The sequence below is a fragment of the Hemibagrus wyckioides genome, linkage group LG23, assembly GCF_019097595.1.
Source record: "Hemibagrus wyckioides isolate EC202008001 linkage group LG23, SWU_Hwy_1.0, whole genome shotgun sequence".
NCBI lineage: Eukaryota > Metazoa > Chordata > Actinopteri > Siluriformes > Bagridae > Hemibagrus > Hemibagrus wyckioides.
Genome location: NC_080732.1, coordinates 18,201,236 through 18,222,071, shown reverse-complemented (window position 1 = coordinate 18,222,071; position 20,836 = coordinate 18,201,236). Strand labels below are relative to the sequence as shown.

The following is a 20,836-nucleotide window of genomic DNA, read 5'->3' as shown; positions in this document are numbered from 1 at the left end:
CCCGTACGGACCAATCGGATTGGAGTTAGTGTCAGGCGTTCGACGGGGGGTGGAAGCGGCTCGGGGTGCGTAAGGAAAGGAGCCGCTCGAGGCACGAGCGCAGAAACCTTGGTGACGCAGGCAAACAGGTTACTGAGCAACGCTTTGATTTAGATGTTAATTAACATTAGAAGTAATAAATCTAAAAAGATCTGTAATTTAAGAAGCGCTTCGTGGCGCCGCAAAGTCAGTTTTGTGAGCAATTCATCAAGTTTTTGACATGCGCTTTCTTGACTCACCCTGGCGACTTTGACTGCATCGGATCTTCATGACAAGTTGCTTTGACGTTAGCTTAGCCGGTTAGCTACAAGTAGTGTCACCTCACTATTTTACACACTTTTTTTTTATTTTTCCTCAGTTACCTGTCGGTCCGAACAGCTCTGAAGTCATGACGGGTAGAGAAGAGGAATATGACTATCTTTTCAAAGGTGAGAGGCTTTGCAAACTTTCTAAAAAACCTTCTTCATCGGGCTGCTTCGACTTCAATCCCAACTTGCATCTCGTGCCCTATTTAGGTGCACTCTGTAGTGTATGGAATAATGGCTCGTGCACCCTATCTAGTGCACTATGTTATATATGGAGCCGCGATTTAGGCAGAAAAGAACAATTTAACATTATAAACCTCATCACATCTGTTGTCTGATACGCTTTTTGTTATTAATAACATTTAACACTATTTATTACATTTCACTCTTTCTTTAACGAGCAGATTTAACGACTTAGTGATCTGACAGCTTGTTATTTAACAGCAAAATAAAGCCAAGGACGTAATAAACATAAACCACACTACTAAAGAAAAAGAAAAGAAACGAAACAGTATACATTGAATTAAGAGTACTCAATAATTTCTACTTGTTATTATATTGTGGTGTTTCTTGCACTGTGTGAGAGAGACTGGTGTAATAGCTTGTTGTGTAGAAAGAGTCAGAGATATTGCTCAATTCGGTGGTGAAATGAGTCAGTTATTTCCAAATATTAATATTTCACAGCTGTCTCTTCGTTGCCTAATTGTGCATCTTCACCAAAGTCGCACCGTATCTCCATTTAAAGCTTCCGTAACAACATCCCACCCTTACGAGTGTATATACATTTCATTAAAACGCTGACATATCCGTCACCATGATGTTACACTGAAAAGTAAGACAAAGCTGTCATTAATGTAGAACGAACCTTTGCAGCTTTTGTTTCAGGGCCCGCAGGTGCAGTCGAACCGGAAAGACCTGCATGCATGTCTTATGCACTATTTGTTTAGAATACGAATGTCACTGAGCTTCGGGAACATCTAGAACTTTAATTTTCCACTTAAATTTGGGTCAGTTTGATGGCTGGCCAAGACAGAAGTCTTAAGCAGTATCGCATATGGTGTGAGTAAAGTTGGGATTTAGGAGACGGGAGTTTCAGACATGCCTTGAATTTTCTCCTTTAAATAAAGAGCCCAACCTCAGCTGCACCTCTTACTGTTTTGATTCTGAGTCAGTCAGTATTAATGAATCACCGCTTGGCCCTCCGTATGGTGCTTTTCCCTGCCAAACAGCTTGTTCACCAAGTTTCCAAGTGCATTTTTTAGTCAAAGCAGATTGTTTCAGTCATTATTTGCATGTCTGAGTCAGGAGTAAATTTCGGGGTGTCGGATGTTTCCCTTGTAGCTTACGGAAAATGTTTCGGCAGCCAAGTCTCTTGTTATGCAATTGTAATATGAGTTGTTAAAAAGCACACACACAAGCAAAATTTAGTTTAAAGATAGGTGTCATTTTTTTTAAAAGGGAAATTTCTGCAATCCTTTGTAATCCCTCAGTGTGAAAATGATTTTATTCATCACCTTACATTTCCTGAAATTCAGGAAACACCAAAGGCATGTTGTGCATTTCATAACAGATATGTAGGTGAGCTTGAAAAGGGAGTAGCGTGTGGTGCTTTGGTTAGGGGGAAAAAAGACCAGGCTGTGTTGAAACATGCCCTCTCAGATCAGGCCTTGTGAAAACGCTTACAACCAGAGAAAGCTTCCTCAATCCGTCTTTCCGCCTCGCCAATCTCTGACCTCTCGAATCCTCCGCAGTGGTGCTAATCGGAGACTCCGGAGTCGGGAAGAGCAACCTGCTGTCCCGCTTCACGCGCAACGAGTTCAACCTGGAGAGCAAGAGCACCATCGGCGTGGAGTTCGCCACTCGCAGCATTCATGTAGAGGGCAAAACGATCAAAGCCCAGATCTGGGACACCGCAGGCCAGGAGCGGTACCGCGCCATCACCTCAGCGTGAGTGTTAAGCCTTTACCACTTTCAGCTCCTACTGACATCAGTGTGTGTGCTCAGCTTTCACAATTATTCATCAGTCATTCAGCCAAGCTGGTTACAAAAAGCATTTAATTGCAGTCTTCTTGTTTAATTATTTTATTATATTATATTATTATATTATAATATATTATAAATCTTTGCTCCTTTTAATGAAAAGCCTGAATTATCATTATATGCAAATAGGAATTGACTATTAAACATATAAAAACCATTATAAATAAAAGAATAACAAAAAATCACCACGTACACTTTAGTACACCAGAGTCGTCTGTATAAACTGTCCAGATGCAGACAGCCGGATTCTCCAGTCTGATTGGTCAGAAGGCATGAAATTTTAGGCATTAATTTTATTTATACTAGTGCAACAGCTTTCTCACACTGATGTACGATCCTCGTACACATATGACAAACGAGTATAAACGTTGAAATGGTTTTTCTGTAAAGGAAAATGTAATGTGTTTATTTAAAGGAGTCTCCAGTGTCGTAAGTCAGTAAGCTGTTTAAGGTTTTTGTTCCTGCTTCTTCGAGGTTTCTTGGTGACTTTTTTTTGTGAACTTTAGACGTTATAATAAACGGATAAAAAACATCATTGTGCCATTCTATAATAAAATTAAAAAATTGTACTTGCTGTGGCATGAGAGGAATAAAACATTCCTAGGAACGTTGAGCTGCTTATTTAATTGCGCAAGTAATATATATGCACATAAGGAACAATAGTACGTTCTTAGAGAGTGGATATTTTCGGAGCACGATTATGATCCAGAATTAGCATTTACACAATGACAGGATAGAGAATGCCACACTAACTGGTATCACTCGCGTTCTTTCATTGTTTCCTTCAACTCTGTCTGTGAAGCGTTTTTTTTGTGTCTTTCCCATGACGTCAGGGTAACCAGCAGCGCTAGTTTGAATACATCGTTGACTTCATTTGTTTGTGCTCCACTGAGGGCTGTGCTGTGCTAAAAAGATAGCAACAACTTTTTACTGAAAGAAAAGAAAGGTCATTGGTCACTTTCTTCGATGTCGTTAAAATCAGAACATTTTTTTAGCTTTATTTTGCATAAAGGAAAAAAAAAACAAACACAAGCTGTGATTGATTTATTTAAAGTTGCTGTGCACTGCTGTGTTTTCCTGTCCGCAGATACTACCGCGGCGCTGTCGGCGCTCTTCTGGTGTATGACATCGCGAAGCACTTGACGTACGAAAACGCCGAGCGCTGGCTGAAGGAGCTGCAGGACCACGCCGACAGCAACATCGTCATCATGCTGGTGGGCAACAAGAGCGACCTGCGTCACCTTCGAGCCGTGCCTACGGACGAGGCCAAGGCGTTCGCAGGTCAGTTCACAAGGAATTTGTACAGTAATGGATAATGGAACCTGTGTGGAAGTGGTTTCTTACCTCAGCCGGTGTTTTACATGGTGCTCTTCACCCGGCCGATTCGCTCCACAGGACACTGAGAGCTTGCTTCACAGGCTCAGCTTTCTGTTGATTAGTTACTTATTTGTATGAGCAGGAAATTCACCCTCTGTACATAGCGCTGGAGAGAATATACACCTGTGTATGGTTATATCACTATATAGTATTTTCTGAATGGAAAAGAAAACGGCAATGACCAGATAATTAATGTCAGCCGACAATGCACACGTTTTAGATATTTAATATAGTAATTAAAGGAGCTATTTAAAGCAGATAAAGTGGCTGCAACACTACACACATTCAGCAGTTTTTATATTCATTGGTTTAATGCAGATGCATCACAGGTCATGATGTAATTTAGTGTCTCAGTTAAGTCTGGAGATAACCTCATGATTTCCGTCTTACAGAGAAACATGGGCTTTCCTTCCTCGAGACTTCCGCTCTGGACTCCTCTAACGTAGAACTCGCCTTCCAGACCATTCTCACAGGTAGGTCCGATCACACCAGATATCAACCGTGCAAGACAAAAGGGTGAGGGGGCATAGGTCCAGGTCAGAGGCACTGGACTGCAGTTTCCACTTTGTATCTCAGACTTTAAGCAGCTTTCACGCTTGCTTTTTTTAAAAAAAAAAAAAAAAAAAATCAGAAATAGCCCTGTCTAGGTCACTGTATATGATATGATGGGGGATCACGTGACATGCCCACTGTAACTGTAACAACGCTCTTACCAGTCCTTGTTAGTATGAGCTTAGCTTGCGTTCTGGATTAGATGCACTATTATCAGTAATGTAGATTTCTCTGGTGATGAGGAGGTTGTTTGCCTTCGCTGTAGCTTCGGAGGCAGAAAATCAAGAGAATTCGAGCTGCTTGAGCGACTCAACTGTCTGCAGCTGCAGTCCAAGCGACACATCTTATCGTGTACCGGTCCCAAAAATAGATATGTTTGCTCTTTACTAGGTAGACTGCAAATTCAGAATATTGACCATGAAATATTTTGGATTCAGGATGTCGTAATGAATCTCCTCATGTTCACTCACTAACAAGGCATTTGTTTAAATAGCATGCTGTTTCTTTCTTTCTTTATTCTTTTTTTTAGCCTCCCTTGCCCTGATCACTAGGGTAACATGTAAAACGTGAAAGGGAAAAAAAAACAGCAGAGGTAATTGGGTAACTAGTCACTTAGTCAGCTAGACACTCAAGTGGGATTGTTGACCTTTATCTCCTTTAATAAAAAGGTTTTTTAAATAATGAAGGTAATATTCATATGATTGCATGGTGCTTTAACATATCCTGTCACTTGCATTCTGGCCTTTTATAAAAAGTATTTTTTGCTAGTTAGGTAGTTCTGCTATAGTATTTAGTACTGGTTAGAAGATACCATAGTATTTTTACTAGTTAGATAAAATATGGATTAAAGTGAGAATGTTCTTTAGTCGCTTTGAGTTTTATTTTGGTTAAATACCAGATACAAGTACAATTAGACTACAGCTGTACTCTCTGACCAGGACACAAGTTCTTCACCCCTGATCCTGGAGTCAGATTTAATTTCTGCCATTAGGTGGCAGCAGATTCCAAGCCACAGTCTTGAACTGACCCTTTTTCAGGTCAAACCCACATTTGCTCTATTCTAAGGCTGTAAAATTTTGAAAAATGTGCTTTTTGTGTTTGTTTTGAGTTTCACAGGACGCTCTGTATCAGTCTGCCCACCGAAGTCATTTATTATCCCGTCTGTCACGGCATCCCAAGTGTAATTTATCCGTTCATCTTTCTTTCAGCAATCTACCGCATCGTATCTCAGAGGCAAATTTCCGGGCGCAGCGACACCGACTTCTCCCCCAACTCTAAAGTCGTGCCCATCACGGTGCAGCCCACACAGAGCTCGGCCAAGCAAAGCGCCTGCTGCCAGAACAACTAAGCAGCCACCGTAGCACAATGGGATTATGGGTAAAAACCGACATAAGGCTGGCCAAGGGGGGTTGCAAAGTTTGTTTGTCAAGCACATTAAGACCCCCACCACTACCACCACCACCACTCCACCCCTTTCCCCTTAATAACACATGCAGTAGGTTTTAACGGCTAAGCCCCTAATTCAACAAGTTAAGCTTTTAACGTAGCGACAGAAGTGAAAAGAAAGAATTGTTGTTTTGTTTTTCCTCCACAGACTGATTTAAAGTTCTTTTTTTTAAATATTTTTTACACTAATTAGAAACGACACTAGGGGGACTATTTATGTCTGCACACGTTTTGCAGGAGTTCCAGTTTATATCACCAGCTAGTGCTAACAACGTGCTCAAGCCTATGCAGATGGAAAGAGGGTGCTACAATGAAACGATGATATGTCTATTTTAACCACTACACACTGGGTCTAGTTTTTATTAAAGTCTCCTGGAGGAAACATTTTTTTTCTTTTTTCTTTTCTCTTCTTCTTCTCCTCCTCAACGGATCCTTGAAAAAAAAAAAAAAAATCGACTTCCTCTCTATGACTGCTGCGTCTGCCTGTATTGTTGATTTGTAAGATGACTCAACTAGCGAAAGAACCCCTGTATTTATTTGCTGCATTGAAACATCTGAGATGACACTGTTCACATTACATCCCGATAGCCTGTGGATTTTTTTGTTTTATTTAAACACATTGTTTTATTTAGATGGTGTTTTCTGGTCTGTTTATGATATTTAAGGGGTTGATTAATTGTATTCTCTCCAGGGTGAGTAAAGTGTAAAGTGAACTAGTAACGTGTCTGTTTTATTGTTTTTTTTTTTTTTTAAGTTATTGAGTAATGTTATGTGGGGAAAGTTTTCCTGATCCGTTTCCTTTTGGGTCATTTTTATTTTGTTTGTTGTTGTTGTTTGTTTTTTTTTTGGTCGTTAGGTCTTATGTTTGAGTGGATCAGCTTTAGAGGCTTTTCTAGGTGTCGTTTTATCAGTGAGTCATTTAACCTGGACTAAGACGGAGGCATTGAAACAGGAAGGCAGAGGCAGGCTCATCCCTTTACGTGGACGGATTATGTTGCAGGACTGAGCAACAGCGGCGCGCTGAGCTGCTCACTGAGGAGTTTCTGGTGTACTGGAAGGGGCTTGTCTTACTGTAAGTGAAGTCCTCATTGCCCATCCCTATAATATACTGTATGTAACTTGAAGAAAGCCATACCCTCCGGGATCTCTGTTAATTGTGTCCCATCTCTCACTCCATTTCTCTGTTCTCCCTCCTTTTCTCTCCGATTGGAGTCACAGAAAGGAAGTTCATGGTAGGTCAGATTAAAGGGGAAAAAAAAAAGACATGTTGAAGGTCATTTATCTCTAGTTTTCTACTGCAACGTCCAGTTCCTGTCAATTAGGAAGCCTCTTTTTTAATGAAATTACAGCCCTGTGAAGAACCTGTGACGTCCAGCACTCGTCACCGTCTTCTTTAACATGGTTCTCAAAAACAGCATGGTCCGACCCGTGTGTCCAGGTTACATTTCCCCCCAAAACCTCTCAACAAATATAATTACAGTTCATGTGACTGCAAAAAAAAAAAAATTTTTTCCCCTCCTCAAAATGTTCCTAGAAGATTAAATACTGCACCAAAAAAAATGGAAATGCTTTTAATTCAATGAAATGATTGTCCAATAATCTTGGGAAAGAACACAAACCTCTCCTTCCATCTCATGCACGAGTTTAGAAACCGAAAGAGAAATGGAGGAGGGGGAAAAAAAAAGGAAAAGGAAGAAAAGTGGCTTGTTTTTCTCACATTAGTGGCATTTCTATATGAAGGGATGAAATGTAAGAAGGGACTTTATGTTGATGAATAAATCTGTATATATGGATATAAATAAACGTTCTGTTTTGGCTTTTAGCCGCTCGTCTCGTCAATCAAACTCTGATAACAGGAATTTCATCAAGATTATTAAATTGATTTTATTAGAAACATTTACAATACATGTTTGGAAAGTAATAAAATAACAAAAACTAGTATGGCATTACATACATTGGTCAAATATAAAAACAAAACAAAAAATTTTTTATTTTTAAACTCACAGAGAACATGTGCTAAGAAATAAACCTGCAAAATCGTATGCCTCGTGTGGGCACCACATGAATGATCAAATGTTTTGAAGAAGAAGAAGAAGAAGAAAAAAGAAGAAATAAGGTTTTTTTTTTTTTTTGAAGTATTGGCTAGCCAAAAAAACGAACCCTATGGTATGGCAAACCTTTCTCACTCACCAACAAGAACCTAAACACTTAGAGCAGGAGATGCCGGTTCCAAACTAATGCACTAAGACCACTACATGAGTTTATATGAAACACTTTTTTTTTTTCTCTCTACTGAGTCGGAAGATTCTGAAAGCTACCAAAGACATACTTGTTGGAGCGGAGTCACCTATCCAAAGCAAGCCCAAAAAAGAACATGATCGCCCCGTAAAAGCCCCACCCCGCCCCACCTTTTTTTTTCCCTCTGTGTGTGTGTGTGTGTCACTATCGTACTGAAACAAATCAAACCACGCTACACAATTAGCTTCGCCATTATGAAGTCAAAACAGTCGAGATACAATTTCACCATGTAAGAGCTGAGGCTGTCCTTCAACACAACAAGCCGCCGTTAGACGTTTTCCTGCGAGAGTGATGAAAATCTACAAGCGCGAAAAACAAAACAAAAAAACCCCAAAACAAAACACAAAAACAAATCCAAACCGAGTATTCATCAGCCCTTTAGTGTAGTGTGTACAGAAAGCCTTCACTTGTACGCAACAAAACATCTTTAGTACCGTTTTCCAGCCTGGCGATGATACAAGATACATGCAAACTACCGTGTTGTAGGATATATGAGAGTGTTCTGCGTTTTACTGATATCGGCATACATCTACTACATCACGCCGAGATATAAAAGTGGGAAACGTGAAGGGGGTTTGAATATTTAATGCAATGCTCAAAACACTCAAAGCACACAATTTTTTTTTTTATTTTTTATTTTTTTTTTTATTTTAAAAGGAACAGGAAGCCTAGGGGGCTTTTTTTCCCAGAATGTAGTAGATGTATGCTCCAAAAATGTGTATATGCACAATTATCCGCCTCCTCCTCCATTCCACACACCTCTGTGACGCCCATTCACTTCACTGTAGTCCGAACAGATGAAGCGCTTTTAAAATAAAAGTAGAAATAAAATAAAAATAATAATAAAAAAAAATCTATACATTATTGAAACCAGAAATGAGGGAGTAAAGGATTGTGTTCAGTCAGCAGTATGGGGTTAGTTAAAGAACAGCAGGCAAACACCACGTGTGCCAAGTGTTGCTGCAGTGCTAAAATGTGATTGAGGCACAAACTTGAGACTAAAATACCTCCTAATCCTAAAAAATATTTATTTTTTTTTTTATTTTTTCCTGAACTCATTCCATCGTTAACGCTCGAAAAATCTGAAGTTAAAATATAATCCTTTAAAAGCCCCCCTTACCACCCACCGTCAGAGGTATGAAGGATTTATCTAACTTTTTTTTTTCTTATTTATAAATAAAAAATTCTATCATCTTAATTTTAGTAGAAATCAACATCATGTGTATTTTTTTTAATTTTTTTTTTAGAAATATATTAACTTTTTTCTTTTTTATTAATTAAAAAACAAAACGTCTCGAAGTTACTTATAAATATGTCTGCTTCATTTTAAGATATTCATAAATAACATCCAGATACTGACTTCTCCCTCTTTGTATGAAATAATAACCCATGTTAGCAAAATAGAATCTTACGAAAAATGTTATAAGACTTTTCCCCCCTTTACTCGCTTGGTACAGGGAGAATCGAAACAGATTACGGTGGAGTAAACGACTTCCCCTTACCCATGGCATCAAAAACGTAAAGCTTTTGTTTTTGTCTGATGGTCCAAAAGGCAAATTATACACAGATGGAGTGGTCTGGATTTTTTTTTTTTTTCCTTTTTTTATTTATTTATTTATTTTTATTATTATTATTTTTTTTACATTCAAATGCACTGTCCTGTCTATATTATAAAGGCATTAGAATTGCTTTTAGTGCATTTAGTGTCTTTGCTGCTGTTTCATAGATAAACGCCTGCAACACCCGCTAACTGGATTAACGTCAGTGATTTCTTTCTAGTTCTATTATTAAAATTCCATAGATGTCAATATGAACGCTATGAACGAAAAAAAAAAAAGTTAGATTGTAGTTTTATGGAAATATTGTGACTGCCATGTAATTGTGCATTAGATACTATAATAGATAGATAGATAAGATAAAGTTCAGGGGGGTGGGGAGAAAACAAAAATCTTAATACGTCATTATTTGAAACACTAGATGAAGTCATTACTAAAGCTCTCTGTATAACATGTAGCTCTATTATATCCACAGATCTGAACTGATAAAAAGGTAAATGCTCTGTAATAAATCAGCATGCATAACCCATATGGATCTAAAAGGATTATTAAAAATCACGTTACCACTATGTACTTACTCCGAAACTAAAGAGTTTTCTTAAACGTTACCTTCACAAAATACAACGCGTTGGCACTGAAACGAAAAAAATCCTTCCTTCTTTCCTTTCTCTTCAGTTCCAAATGAACAGATCGAATCTGTAGCCCTGTAGTGTTTTGACACGTTTTGATACGTTTTCGATTAGCTCTAGCGAGGTACGTCTCATCATCCTCAACTTCAGGAAATGATCTGGATCGGAATTCTTAATCGCGTTGGTCTGATTCGACATACAGGTTTCGATAGATTGCTATTTTCACCCCGTTAATCTGTCCTGTCCTGATTCCACAGGCTTTGCTTATTATTATTTAGTGCTATATTAACATTTTTCACGTCTTCTTTCTTTTTGAATCTCATTTCAATACTTTGGCTACCATAAACACTCTTAACTTAAGCGTAATCCTTCTATCGGGATTCCCACTATAATATAAACAAACTGTCCAACAAAAGACTTTTTTTTTTTTTTTAAATAGTTTCATAATTGGCTTAAATACTGAAATATATTCTCACGATATGCCTATGGTAGTCACATTTGTTTTATGATATAGCTATCTCCGAATATATTTGAGTAAATACAAATATTTGTTTTCGTTTTTTAATAGCAAATAAATGCTACTCTGTTAAAAATGTACCTGGCTCTTTGCAGTGATTTGCTGGGAATGAAACAAAACAAAACAAAAAAACAAAACGTTGCTGAAGTTCCTCCCGTCCAAAACTTTCTCTTTCATTTGTAAGTACTAACGATCGATTAAAAGTCAGAGAAACGTCACAGTATAAACTCTAACAATGTCTGGAATGGTGCGTTTCTAAATATCGGACAATGTGCAAGCTTTTTTGTTTGTTTGTTTGTTTGAAGAAAATGTTGCGTATTTTTGTTTTTTCTCGACACCTAATAAGCAATGCCTGTATGAAGTTCTGTACAACTTTGAAAGCTACGCCTTGTTGTGTTCTGTTTGTTAAAATAGAAGTTTGTTATTGCTAGTGTGTATTCCTTCCGCCTGAAGAAGGCCAGGATTCAGGAATACACTTCTTTTTTTTTTTCTCGTTTTTTTTTTGAAAAATATCCACACGGGCACAGTTTTCTAAAAAAATTCCAAGCCACTGAACGTGATTTGCATAATTTTTCTAGCAGTTTTGGCTTTGACGAGGAAATAAAATAAAAAGAAGAAAGACATACAAATCCTGCATACATACATTCCTCCGAATAGGCCGTTGTTTATCCTTTTACGAATATATGACGATTTTCATGCTGATCGTGAAAGAGTTAACGAAGCCTTCTTTGCTTTGCATTTTGTTTTAAGAGAAGCGTAGCTACTGTTCAGGAAAAAAAAGAAAAGAAAACCGCATCAGTCAGATTGCGTCCAGAGATTCGTTTTCCTCGCTCGTCTCTTCTACCAGTGCAAAGTGAAAGAACTTAGTTGAAACGACGACAACAACAAAAAACAACAACTCTCTAATTCTAAAGTTGTCTACGATGCTTTCCAGCTGTTTGGTTTCAGATATACGCTGCTCGTCTTGATATAAGGTGCTTCTCTCTTTATCCAGACATAAGTGTTTTTAATGTAAGTGCTTTTTCATAGCTTGAATTCTTTGTATAGCTTGGTAAATTTCTTGCTTGCGAATCAGAATGCCCGTGTGTAGCACTGTAAATGAAAGTAGATTCATAGATGTTTATACCTATAAGTTAAACAAAAACAAAAATCTAAACAAACTAAAATTTGCTTGGTGAAATGATCCTACCTTCACAACAAATCCCCTCCTACATACTGAAAAAGTAATGAAATAAAAGACCTTACTGAAATCCTGACAAAATACAGACCATCAGGGATGACTAATACACGACTAGCGCTATTGTCTAGCGGTCATGAGCTTACCCCGACACCCGACCAGTCCCACACATGTGGCAGTGGCGCATGAAGTCTCCAAAGGGACAAAACTGACCCATTTCAGATGGACTACATTTCTCAGTGCCTTCTTTTCTTTCTTTCTTACACAGCAGCCCTCTTGAAGGGGGCAAAAAAAAAAAATCCCAAAAAATGGAGACTTTCCCCATCCTGCACATGCTCTAATCCGCTCAGGCAAAAAATCCGCTAGGTTGATATGCAGGACTCGGGTGGGTGTGTAATTTGATTCAGCTCCAGCAGCCACTAAATGGGGCGTGTCCACCCAGCTCTCCTGTCAATTTCAATTGTCTGATTTCATTTTGGACTTGGACGTCTTGCTCCCATTGGCTGCCCGTGGCCGTTGGCTTGGGGTATGTGCTTTGGGGAGGGGGTGGAGGGGTACGGGGTGAATTGGGGTGGTTGCGCCAGGACGGTCATGCACATGGCGAATAATAAGAAAAAAAAACCTCCATGGCAACTTCGATCGACTCGCACTCCCTCTCGGACACGTCAGATCTGCCGATTTCTTTCGGGGAGGGACCGAACTTTGGAGTGCGAGGTGAAAGCATTAAATAAGAACGAGTACCATCTGCCTGTGATTTTTTTACTTTGTTCGGCCAATGAAACGTCCAGGTTTTTTTTGTAAACAAAGAAACAAATTTCAGTTTTGAATGGTCTGCAACCTTTTAAAAAAACCCAACAAATAACTGTTTGCCTCATGGAAAGCCTGCCATCATTTGCCCTCTCTTTCTCTCTCGCTCTGAAATAAAATCTGCACTTGGGATTTTTTTTTCCCCCTTCGTCAGGACAAAGGAGGCCCCTTTCCTCAGTGGGAATACTAAAGCTCAGAGGAGCAGGAGAGCAGAAGGAGGGAGGGAGGGTGAGAGAGAGAGAGAGAGAGAGAGAGAGAGAGAAAGAGAGAGTGTTGGAGGGATGAAGGGAGGGGCCCCAGCTGCACCTAGTCAAGCTTTTCTGCGAGGTTGGTACGGGGGGGAGTGAGGGCAGCGCGAGGTTCTGGAGCATCCGTGGCAAAACGGACTTTCCCCAAGTTGCTTGCACCTGGTCTGTGTCACATGACTAATTACCGGCGCCTTATTGGGCGAGAGCGCGCCCCGGGGAACGTCCCACCGCTGCGTTAAAACAATACGCCTGCTTAGCCGAGCAGTTGTGGTCATTATAGCCTAGGAAGGGGACGGTTAAGCAGCGAGTGGGATCAGGATACTCCCTAAAAAAAGAACTCGGGTCACAATATGAAACACCTGCTCACGAACGGCTTCAATAAAGGACGGAGAGGCAGCAGGCACTTCATAAATGTGGGGACCAGGGGAGCTGCATTATATTCCTACTATAGCTCAGAGACTCTTTCTCTTCCTTTTTGTGGAGGGTCTATTCAAGCTCAGATTAGTGAGCACCTTCCCTTCACGTGTCGTTTATGTTTCTTGCGTCTGCGATAGAAAGCTGCTCGCTGGGAAGTTAAACACAGCAATGTGAGGATATTTGTGGTGGCCGATACGCCGAAGAGGACAAAACCGTGAATGAAATTAAAGCGGGGGAAATTTCTTTGTAAGCTCAAGGTTGGAGCTGATTGATCAGTTTATGGCTCAATACTAGGACATCCTTTCTTTAAAAACATTTTAAACTACAAGAGGTGTAAAGCATGTGCCTTTTTAAAAAAACAAAAAAACAAAACAAAACCCCAAATCCTTCAACAATTCAGAAATGTTCTAAAGACAAATCATCCTTCAGTTTGTTATTGTGTGTCAGTGTGGTTTTAGATTGAAGTAAATGTTTGAATGTCCTGTGTGTGTGTGTGTGTGTGTGTTCCAAATCTTCATAAAACAGGTTTAAACAAATACATAAAGGGTGTTTTTTTTTCAGTGACAATCAAGGTATCAGTTTTAAGGTGCAATGATAGACTTAAGATTCAGTCATTATCTACTTTGCCTTTAAAAAGCATATTTGCCTATTTGCAGACAAACGCTGGGATGTAAAACTATATTCTTTCCAATTGTACAAATTAATATTAATAATTATATATCTAATAATAAGAAGAAGAAGAATAATAATGGTAAGAACTTCCAAAACCAAACAAAAAGTGTAAAACATTCACATTATTTCTTCTGTTTCTACCCACATCGCAATTCATGTGGAAAAACAGCAGCAGTAAAAAATTAAAAATAAATTAACAGCAAAAAAAAAAGAGAACATTAAGAGTTAAAATTTTCCCCATTTTAACAAAACTTTTATAAAATATATATGCATATTTGTGTATATATATAAAAGAAAAAATCTGAAAATACTTCTTACTCTTTTTTTAGTAAAGCAAGCAGTGTCTTCTAAAATATCTGCTCGTTTTGATTTTTTTTCATTTTCTGAAAAAAAGCAAGACGTACATGGGGCATACTGACCAATACTGACCAAACAAAGGCTAAACTAATAAAAGTAGGTAAAAATATTTAGTCAAAACCAATGCACCAAAAAAAACCCAAAAAAACCTTTTTAAGAGAAGATCCGGATGGCCTGGGTGACGAGTGTGTGGCAGACGGGGCATTCGGGATGGTTCAGCTCGCAGATGCGGATGGCGCACTCCATGCAGAAGAGGTTGTGGCCGCAGGGCACCAGAGCGGCCGTCACTTTGCTCTCGAAGCAGGTCATGCAGTCTCGGGTCGAGGTGGGCTCGCTGTGTGCACGCCGAGCCTGGGCGTGGGCCGAACCTATGCCGGCGGATCCGGCGCTGCTGGTTCCAGAAGGTTCCGGGAGACCCGGAGACAGTCTGGTCAAGGGCAAAGGCAGGCCTCCGAAGCTCTTGGAGCGCTGCTGGACATAGTAGGCTACCTGTTTGGGATAATCGGGGTCACCCCAGCTCTGGGAACCTTCAGAACCAAAATAGGAACACGGCTTGTCTCCATTGGTAGGAGGTGAGAAGTCGGATTTGCTGTAAATGCCCATACCAACTCCGACGCTTCCACTTCCGGTACCTCCTAACACGGCATCGGAGAAATTCTGGCGGTAACTGCTAGCGAGAGGCTTGCGCTGACCACCCTGAAGCCCCCACGCGTGCTGTAGGCGACTCTCCGGGCCGCCGTTGGTGCCGTTCTCGGTGGCCAGGCAGTCGTTCTCGTTGTTGTGGTCGTGCAGGGTGCCCGTACGTGAGGCAATATGCGCTTCGATCTCCTCCCGCGCTCGCTCGGCGTTGCCCGGAGAACCGGTGATCTCGAAGACGGGGTCACGATCGCGGCTTGGGGTCACGATGTACGTGCACGTCTGCTGCTGGATGCGCTTGATAGTGGAGCCTTTGGGGCCCACCACCAGACCTACCACACGATAAGGCACGCGCACCTGGATCGTCGTCTGGCCCGGCAGCAGGGCAGGCGGGGAACCGTTAAAAGACACGCCCAGCTTGTTCCGGGACGCACGCAGCATGGAGAAGTGCTCGGCTGCCGAGATGATCTCACGTCTAGCTAACGCCACATCTTCCTTACGACCAGTAATGAGAAACACAGGCTCTTCTCCCCGTACTGGGGTCTTGATGTAGGTGTTGGTTTTCGCCCGCAAGGCTTTGATTTTACAACCTGCAAAGTGAACGGAGTGTCGTGAGTGACGTTCAACAATCACGTGTCACCAGAAAATCAACAGGTGTCCATGCTGCTAATTAAGAAGACGTTTTCATTTATTCACGAATCAGCCTCTCTAATTGAGCAGAAATTAGGCACGTAACTAGACTGTTATGATTTATTATTAAGAGATTTTAAATATTTAACCCTTTTAAACACAGATTTTATACTACATAAGGCACGAAAATGATTCAGCATTATTTTTTGTAGTGTCATTGTACAGTGATTACCGTAAACAAAGCAGATGATACTAATCAAAATGAGAAAATAACGTCCTTTATCATCAGAATAGAATGAGAATGGATTGTTTAATATCTCCTCTAATTAGATTTTAGAAATTTTATATTATTTCCAACTCAAAAGGAAAAACTGCACAGTAATGAGCTGTTAATTCAGGGGGTTTAAAACGTCAACTTGAAACAGATCCAGGTGGGGAAATGATGCTTCGTGTCAAGCTGAACATTTTGTAAATTCACGTGTTTGCCTGAAACACGCTGTAGTTTTGTTGTGCAGTTGCTTCCTCATCCTTTATTTCTACAAGGCTTTATTAATATTTTATTCTCTCAAATTCTCTTTAGAAATTTCAGCCAGTGTTTAGGACTATTATTAATACGTGATTTTTCCTGTTTTGACAATAAGCCAAACAGGAACTCGCGTACTCATTCTTAGCTAAATAAATACATGAATAATTACAATAATTGTTAGATTTTTTCCCCAGGAATAATAAACAATACTGTGTGGGGAAAATCACAGTGGTTTTAGCAGTGACAGTGGTACAAACACTTCAGATTTACATAAGATAGAAATGTTCATCTGTATTCTCTATGATTTGCTCTTTCATCTGTTTATGACATGCTGATTACAGCAATACGCAGGAGGTCATGTGAGGGCACAAGGCGAAGGATATGCAGCGTGGATGTCGAGTAATGCTTACTGAAACACATGAGCTCAAATCCAAATTCATCCTTCTTCAAACATCCCACAATATAGCGCTGTGTTGTGTACGAGAAGCTTTATTTTTGTGCTTTACGTCTAGCATATAGATCGTCTCCGTGATCACGGACGGTTCTCCAGCGAAGGCCGCTGCTGTTTTGCTAGCCGTGGGGGCCTGTGGTGTATCTAGCGCGTGCCTCGCTGTGTACAGCGGTCACTAAAAAAAAAACACAACCTGGATGGAGTGTGTAGTGAGCGACAGCATGGTGTGCGAGTACAGCCCTCCTGAGCAGATTTGGCAGGCGCTGCAGGTGAATGGAGCGCGCTTACTACAACCATTCAGACTCCAAACACTCTGAACAATGAACCATGGCAGACAGGCAATGAGTAATGTGCCTTATCTATCATTCAAGCTCAAGTCATGATTATTTCATGGGTGTTTGTGCTGACCAATAATGTGTCAGGAAATCTGCATTTACATAAAAATGTGGCAGAAAAAAAAAAGAAGCAGAGCAGAGCATTCACACTGCTTGCGGTTTCTGGATTTTACACCCGCCCCCTTTCCAGTTGAAGCAGACAAGTCAGTGGTATAAATACAATAAACCATTGTTAGCATTTCCTCCAGTGTGGACTAAAAAACAAGACAGACAAATCCCATCTCTTGCTGTAGCTGAAACGCTTGCTTTTAAAGCCCCAAATCAAATGAAGCTCTTCTCAAAATCCACCTAATCAGCACTTTACAGTCCAGGCAATGCCCAGTGTTGCACTCGGACTGCCAGGCCCTGCCCCTGTGCCACTCCTCCTGCTCTCCATTTGAAATTCAAGGGCACACTTCCCATCAACTGTCAAAAGCAGTATGGAAAAATGTAGAAGCCCTGGCAAAATCCAAGCAGTCCACATGCTCAGCAGACTTCATTTTGCATGGTGTTTTGTATTTGAAGCGCGCGTGTGTAAAAGCCTGAGCGCCTCCCGTGACCCCTGAGCGCATGTGGAGGGAAGGGAGCATGGAGGTATGGATTGATGGATGAGATGTTGTATCGGCTGCCTGGGCGTGACCCTCCTCCTGTGAGCAATGACTCTAAGCTCACTCATCTTTATCTCTCTTTATCTTATCAGCTCCAAATTAAGCCCGAGCTTCTGAACAAAGCCAGGATACCGAACACCCCCCACACAACTGTTTTTTTTTTTGTTTGTTTTATTGTTTGGTTGTTGTTGTTTGTTGTTTTAACCCCCCACCCTGGATGAGATTAAGACACCAGACACAATAAAAAAAAGCACCACCGATCCAACAGGGCTCAGTCTGCCAGCTTAAACTTGCATGCTGTTGGCCCAACAATAGCATAACGTCATTGAGCAGGATCTCTTTACTTTTAACCGCCGTTTAGACAGCTTTCAATGCTTCTCCTAAGGTTGATGAATAGCCTGATTTCAGTTACACATCACCACCTTGCGTCGATCTACTGTCACTTTCGCGCCTTTTGTCTTGACAGCCGCGTCCTCCCTCTCTCTCTCTCTCTCTCTCTCTCTCTCAAGTTTGAAATCAACGACACTAAAGACGCAACTACAGACTGCATTCAGATTCAATTCTCGAGGCAACCTAAAAAGGACCAAAAACACTCATTGGCCCTGTATGCAAATCAAACACCCAGACTACAAAGGCTATTTTATTTCATTTAATTCTACCCGCCGTTTTTAAGCTACGATTTGTTTTGGGGTTCTGTTTTTCCCCCTTTCCGTCCCTGGCGCTCAGACGACAAAGGAAGCGCGTCTGCACACGGACACTGATGGCGCGGAGCTGGAACAACGCGACCACGAGGTTTAACGCCCCTTGCTGTTTTTCTTTTTTTGTGTGTGCGTGCGTGTGTGTGTGTGTTTCCTCTGCAACAAACTGAAATGTAGCAACGTGTATTTGATTTTTATACACTGTAAAATGTTGCTGAATGACCACAGTGTGAGCTGAATAACAAAACAAGACCACCACTCCCACTTTTTTTTCCACTGACTATAAAAACAAGATCATGATATATATATATATCTATTTTTTTTAAACTGTATACATTTTAAAATCAAACATCCTGAATGTGCCAGGATGTGAGTTTAAAACAAGTTGAAACAGTGTAAACAATCGCGGTCTTTACCTTGCCTGCCCACTATTTCCGCCACATGTTCTGAGCTGGGCACGGGCACACACTCGGTGATGTTGCAGCCGCGCGCTTTGGTCTCAGAACCGGAGCTCTCGTACAGGGCGCACAACTTGCTCTTGCCTTGTAAGATCCCGGCTTCTCCAGCACTACCACCTCCACCTCCACCACCTCCTCCGCCGCCGACGCTGTTGGCGTGGCCGTGGCCGTGGTGGTGGTGATTGTTGTTGTTGTTGTTGCTCCTCTCCTGAACTCCGGCGCCCTCCTCGCTTTCCCCGAGCCCGAGCAAGGAGAGCTGGCCCAGCGCAACCCGCAGCGCACGCGACTCCTCTTCCTCCTCGTCGGGCGGCGCCAGGAGGCTTTCGGTACCAAAACCAGAGGCGGCCAGTTCCGAGCCGTACCCCTCATTTTTCTCCATGATCCCTGACAGCACCAGTAGGCTAGGCATGGCTAACAAAGAGTGTGAGACAAAGACACGGAGAGCGAGACTGGAGAAGCAGCGCATCCGCCGCCCTCCTCCTCCTCCTCCTCCTTGCTCCCTCCCTTTGGCTGTTGGCCCCTCCCACAATCCCGCCCTCTTGCTCACACTGCTGTAGCTCCTAACGCTTTTCATTGTGCAGAAGGCAAACACGATACAAGCCGGGTTGCCAGATTCCTGTTTATACCATCCAGACCACGAATTGTCAAGCCACATGAATTTACGCAGGATCAAAAGTATAAAAGGTGAGTGGATCTCTTTAGTTGCAGAGTTCCAACAGCCAAGCAGTGAGAGTTAATAGGCATGAGAAAACTAAATTACAACCACAAACCACCTTATTAAAACACCAGGCCGTTATACAATCAGCCATGTGGCCACAGCACAATTTATAACATCAGTCAGGAACAGGTCAAGAGCTTTAGCTTCGGTTATTGTTCTTATTAAACATCAGAATGGGCAGAATGGTTCTTGGGGATTGGTTTGAGCATTCCAGAAACCGGTGATCTGGAATTTTCTCAAACAACAAAAGTCTCTAGACTTTACACAGAATCGTGCAGAAAAAAATATTCCCACAAAAAAGCAAGAGAGAAAGACAACATACAGAAATAACCACTCTTAACCTCCATGGTGGGCAGGAAAGCAAGTCAGAATGCACAATGCATTAAACAATGACCTCACTGGGCTACGAGAGCAGAAGACCACATCAGGTTCCACTTCTGTCAGCCAAGAACAGGCATCTGATGCTGCTGTCCAGTTTCAGCATACGCATGATTTCATGCATTGTGCTGCTGCCACATGATTGGCTGATTGGATAATTACATTGATGAGTGGATATACAAGTGTTTTTAATTAAATAACAACAGAAATGTATGTATGGACTGTGCAGTATGATGGGTGGTATAGGTTTAGCAGTGAGTCATATTGAAATAATCTGATCCCTAATCTGATCCATTGATGTATTTTATGCTATGAAATGTGTGATAGGGGACAGACATCACTGTTTTATTCTGGTTAGGGTCGTAGTATATCCAGAGCCCAGGAGTGAGTACTGGGTGTGTGGTGTTGGGGCCAGTCTGTAGATTGTTTGTAGCTAGGGGGAGTTTGTGTAGTCAGTTCACCTGCTAACTTGTTTTCAGTAGACTGGAAGAAAACTGGAGATCCAGAGAGACAAAAATGTGTGAAACTGTAACATGAGCTCAGGATTGACCAACTCGTTGTTGTTGTTGTTGTTGTTGTTATTATTATTATTATTATTATTATTATTATTATTATTATTATTATTATCAGTAGTAGTAGTATTTCTTTAAATAGCATAATGTGAGTATTTTGGCTTTGGGCATGAACTTGGCTGATTGATGCCACTTGAAACTGCGAAACAGAGATGCCCAACTCCACCATCCTGGCTTGCTGGAGTTCTGCACAGTACACACCTGCTGTACCTGGAAAGCCAAATAACAAGCCACAGTTTCCTTGATTAGGAAAATCACCAAAACTCTGCTGGGCTTTGACCCAACCGGACTGGAGTTTATCCTGACCCAGCATGCCAAATTAGCTCCTACCTGCCAGTTTGTTTGTTTTT

At 41.1% G+C, this 20,836-nt stretch overlaps 2 protein-coding genes across 3 annotated transcripts; one reads left to right on the top strand and one right to left on the bottom strand.

Moving 5' to 3' along the window:
* Window positions 1-6: 6 nt before the first annotated feature.
* Window positions 7-7,581, top strand: rab11al (RAB11a, member RAS oncogene family, like). 2 transcript variants are annotated; one of them, XM_058377080.1, is made up of 6 exons: window positions 7-128; window positions 398-467; window positions 2,096-2,291; window positions 3,472-3,665; window positions 4,154-4,234; window positions 5,522-7,581. In XM_058377080.1, exons 2-6 carry the CDS (start codon window positions 428-430, stop codon window positions 5,659-5,661), a joined length of 651 nt encoding a protein of 216 aa, XP_058233063.1. In that variant the 5' UTR covers window positions 7-128; window positions 398-427; the 3' UTR covers window positions 5,662-7,581. The 2 variants fall into 2 exon arrangements, with proteins under 2 accessions (XP_058233063.1, XP_058233062.1); XM_058377079.1 differs by having other exon boundaries at window positions 116-467.
* Window positions 6,593-19,299, bottom strand: mex3a (mex-3 RNA binding family member A). The gene is made up of 2 exons (XM_058377077.1): window positions 18,777-19,299; window positions 6,593-15,663 (listed from the first exon to the last, which is right to left on the bottom strand). Exons 1-2 carry the CDS (start codon window positions 19,282-19,284, stop codon window positions 14,591-14,593), a joined length of 1,581 nt encoding a protein of 526 aa, XP_058233060.1. The 5' UTR covers window positions 19,285-19,299; the 3' UTR covers window positions 6,593-14,590.
* Between the last annotated feature and the right edge of the window lie 1,537 nt (window positions 19,300-20,836).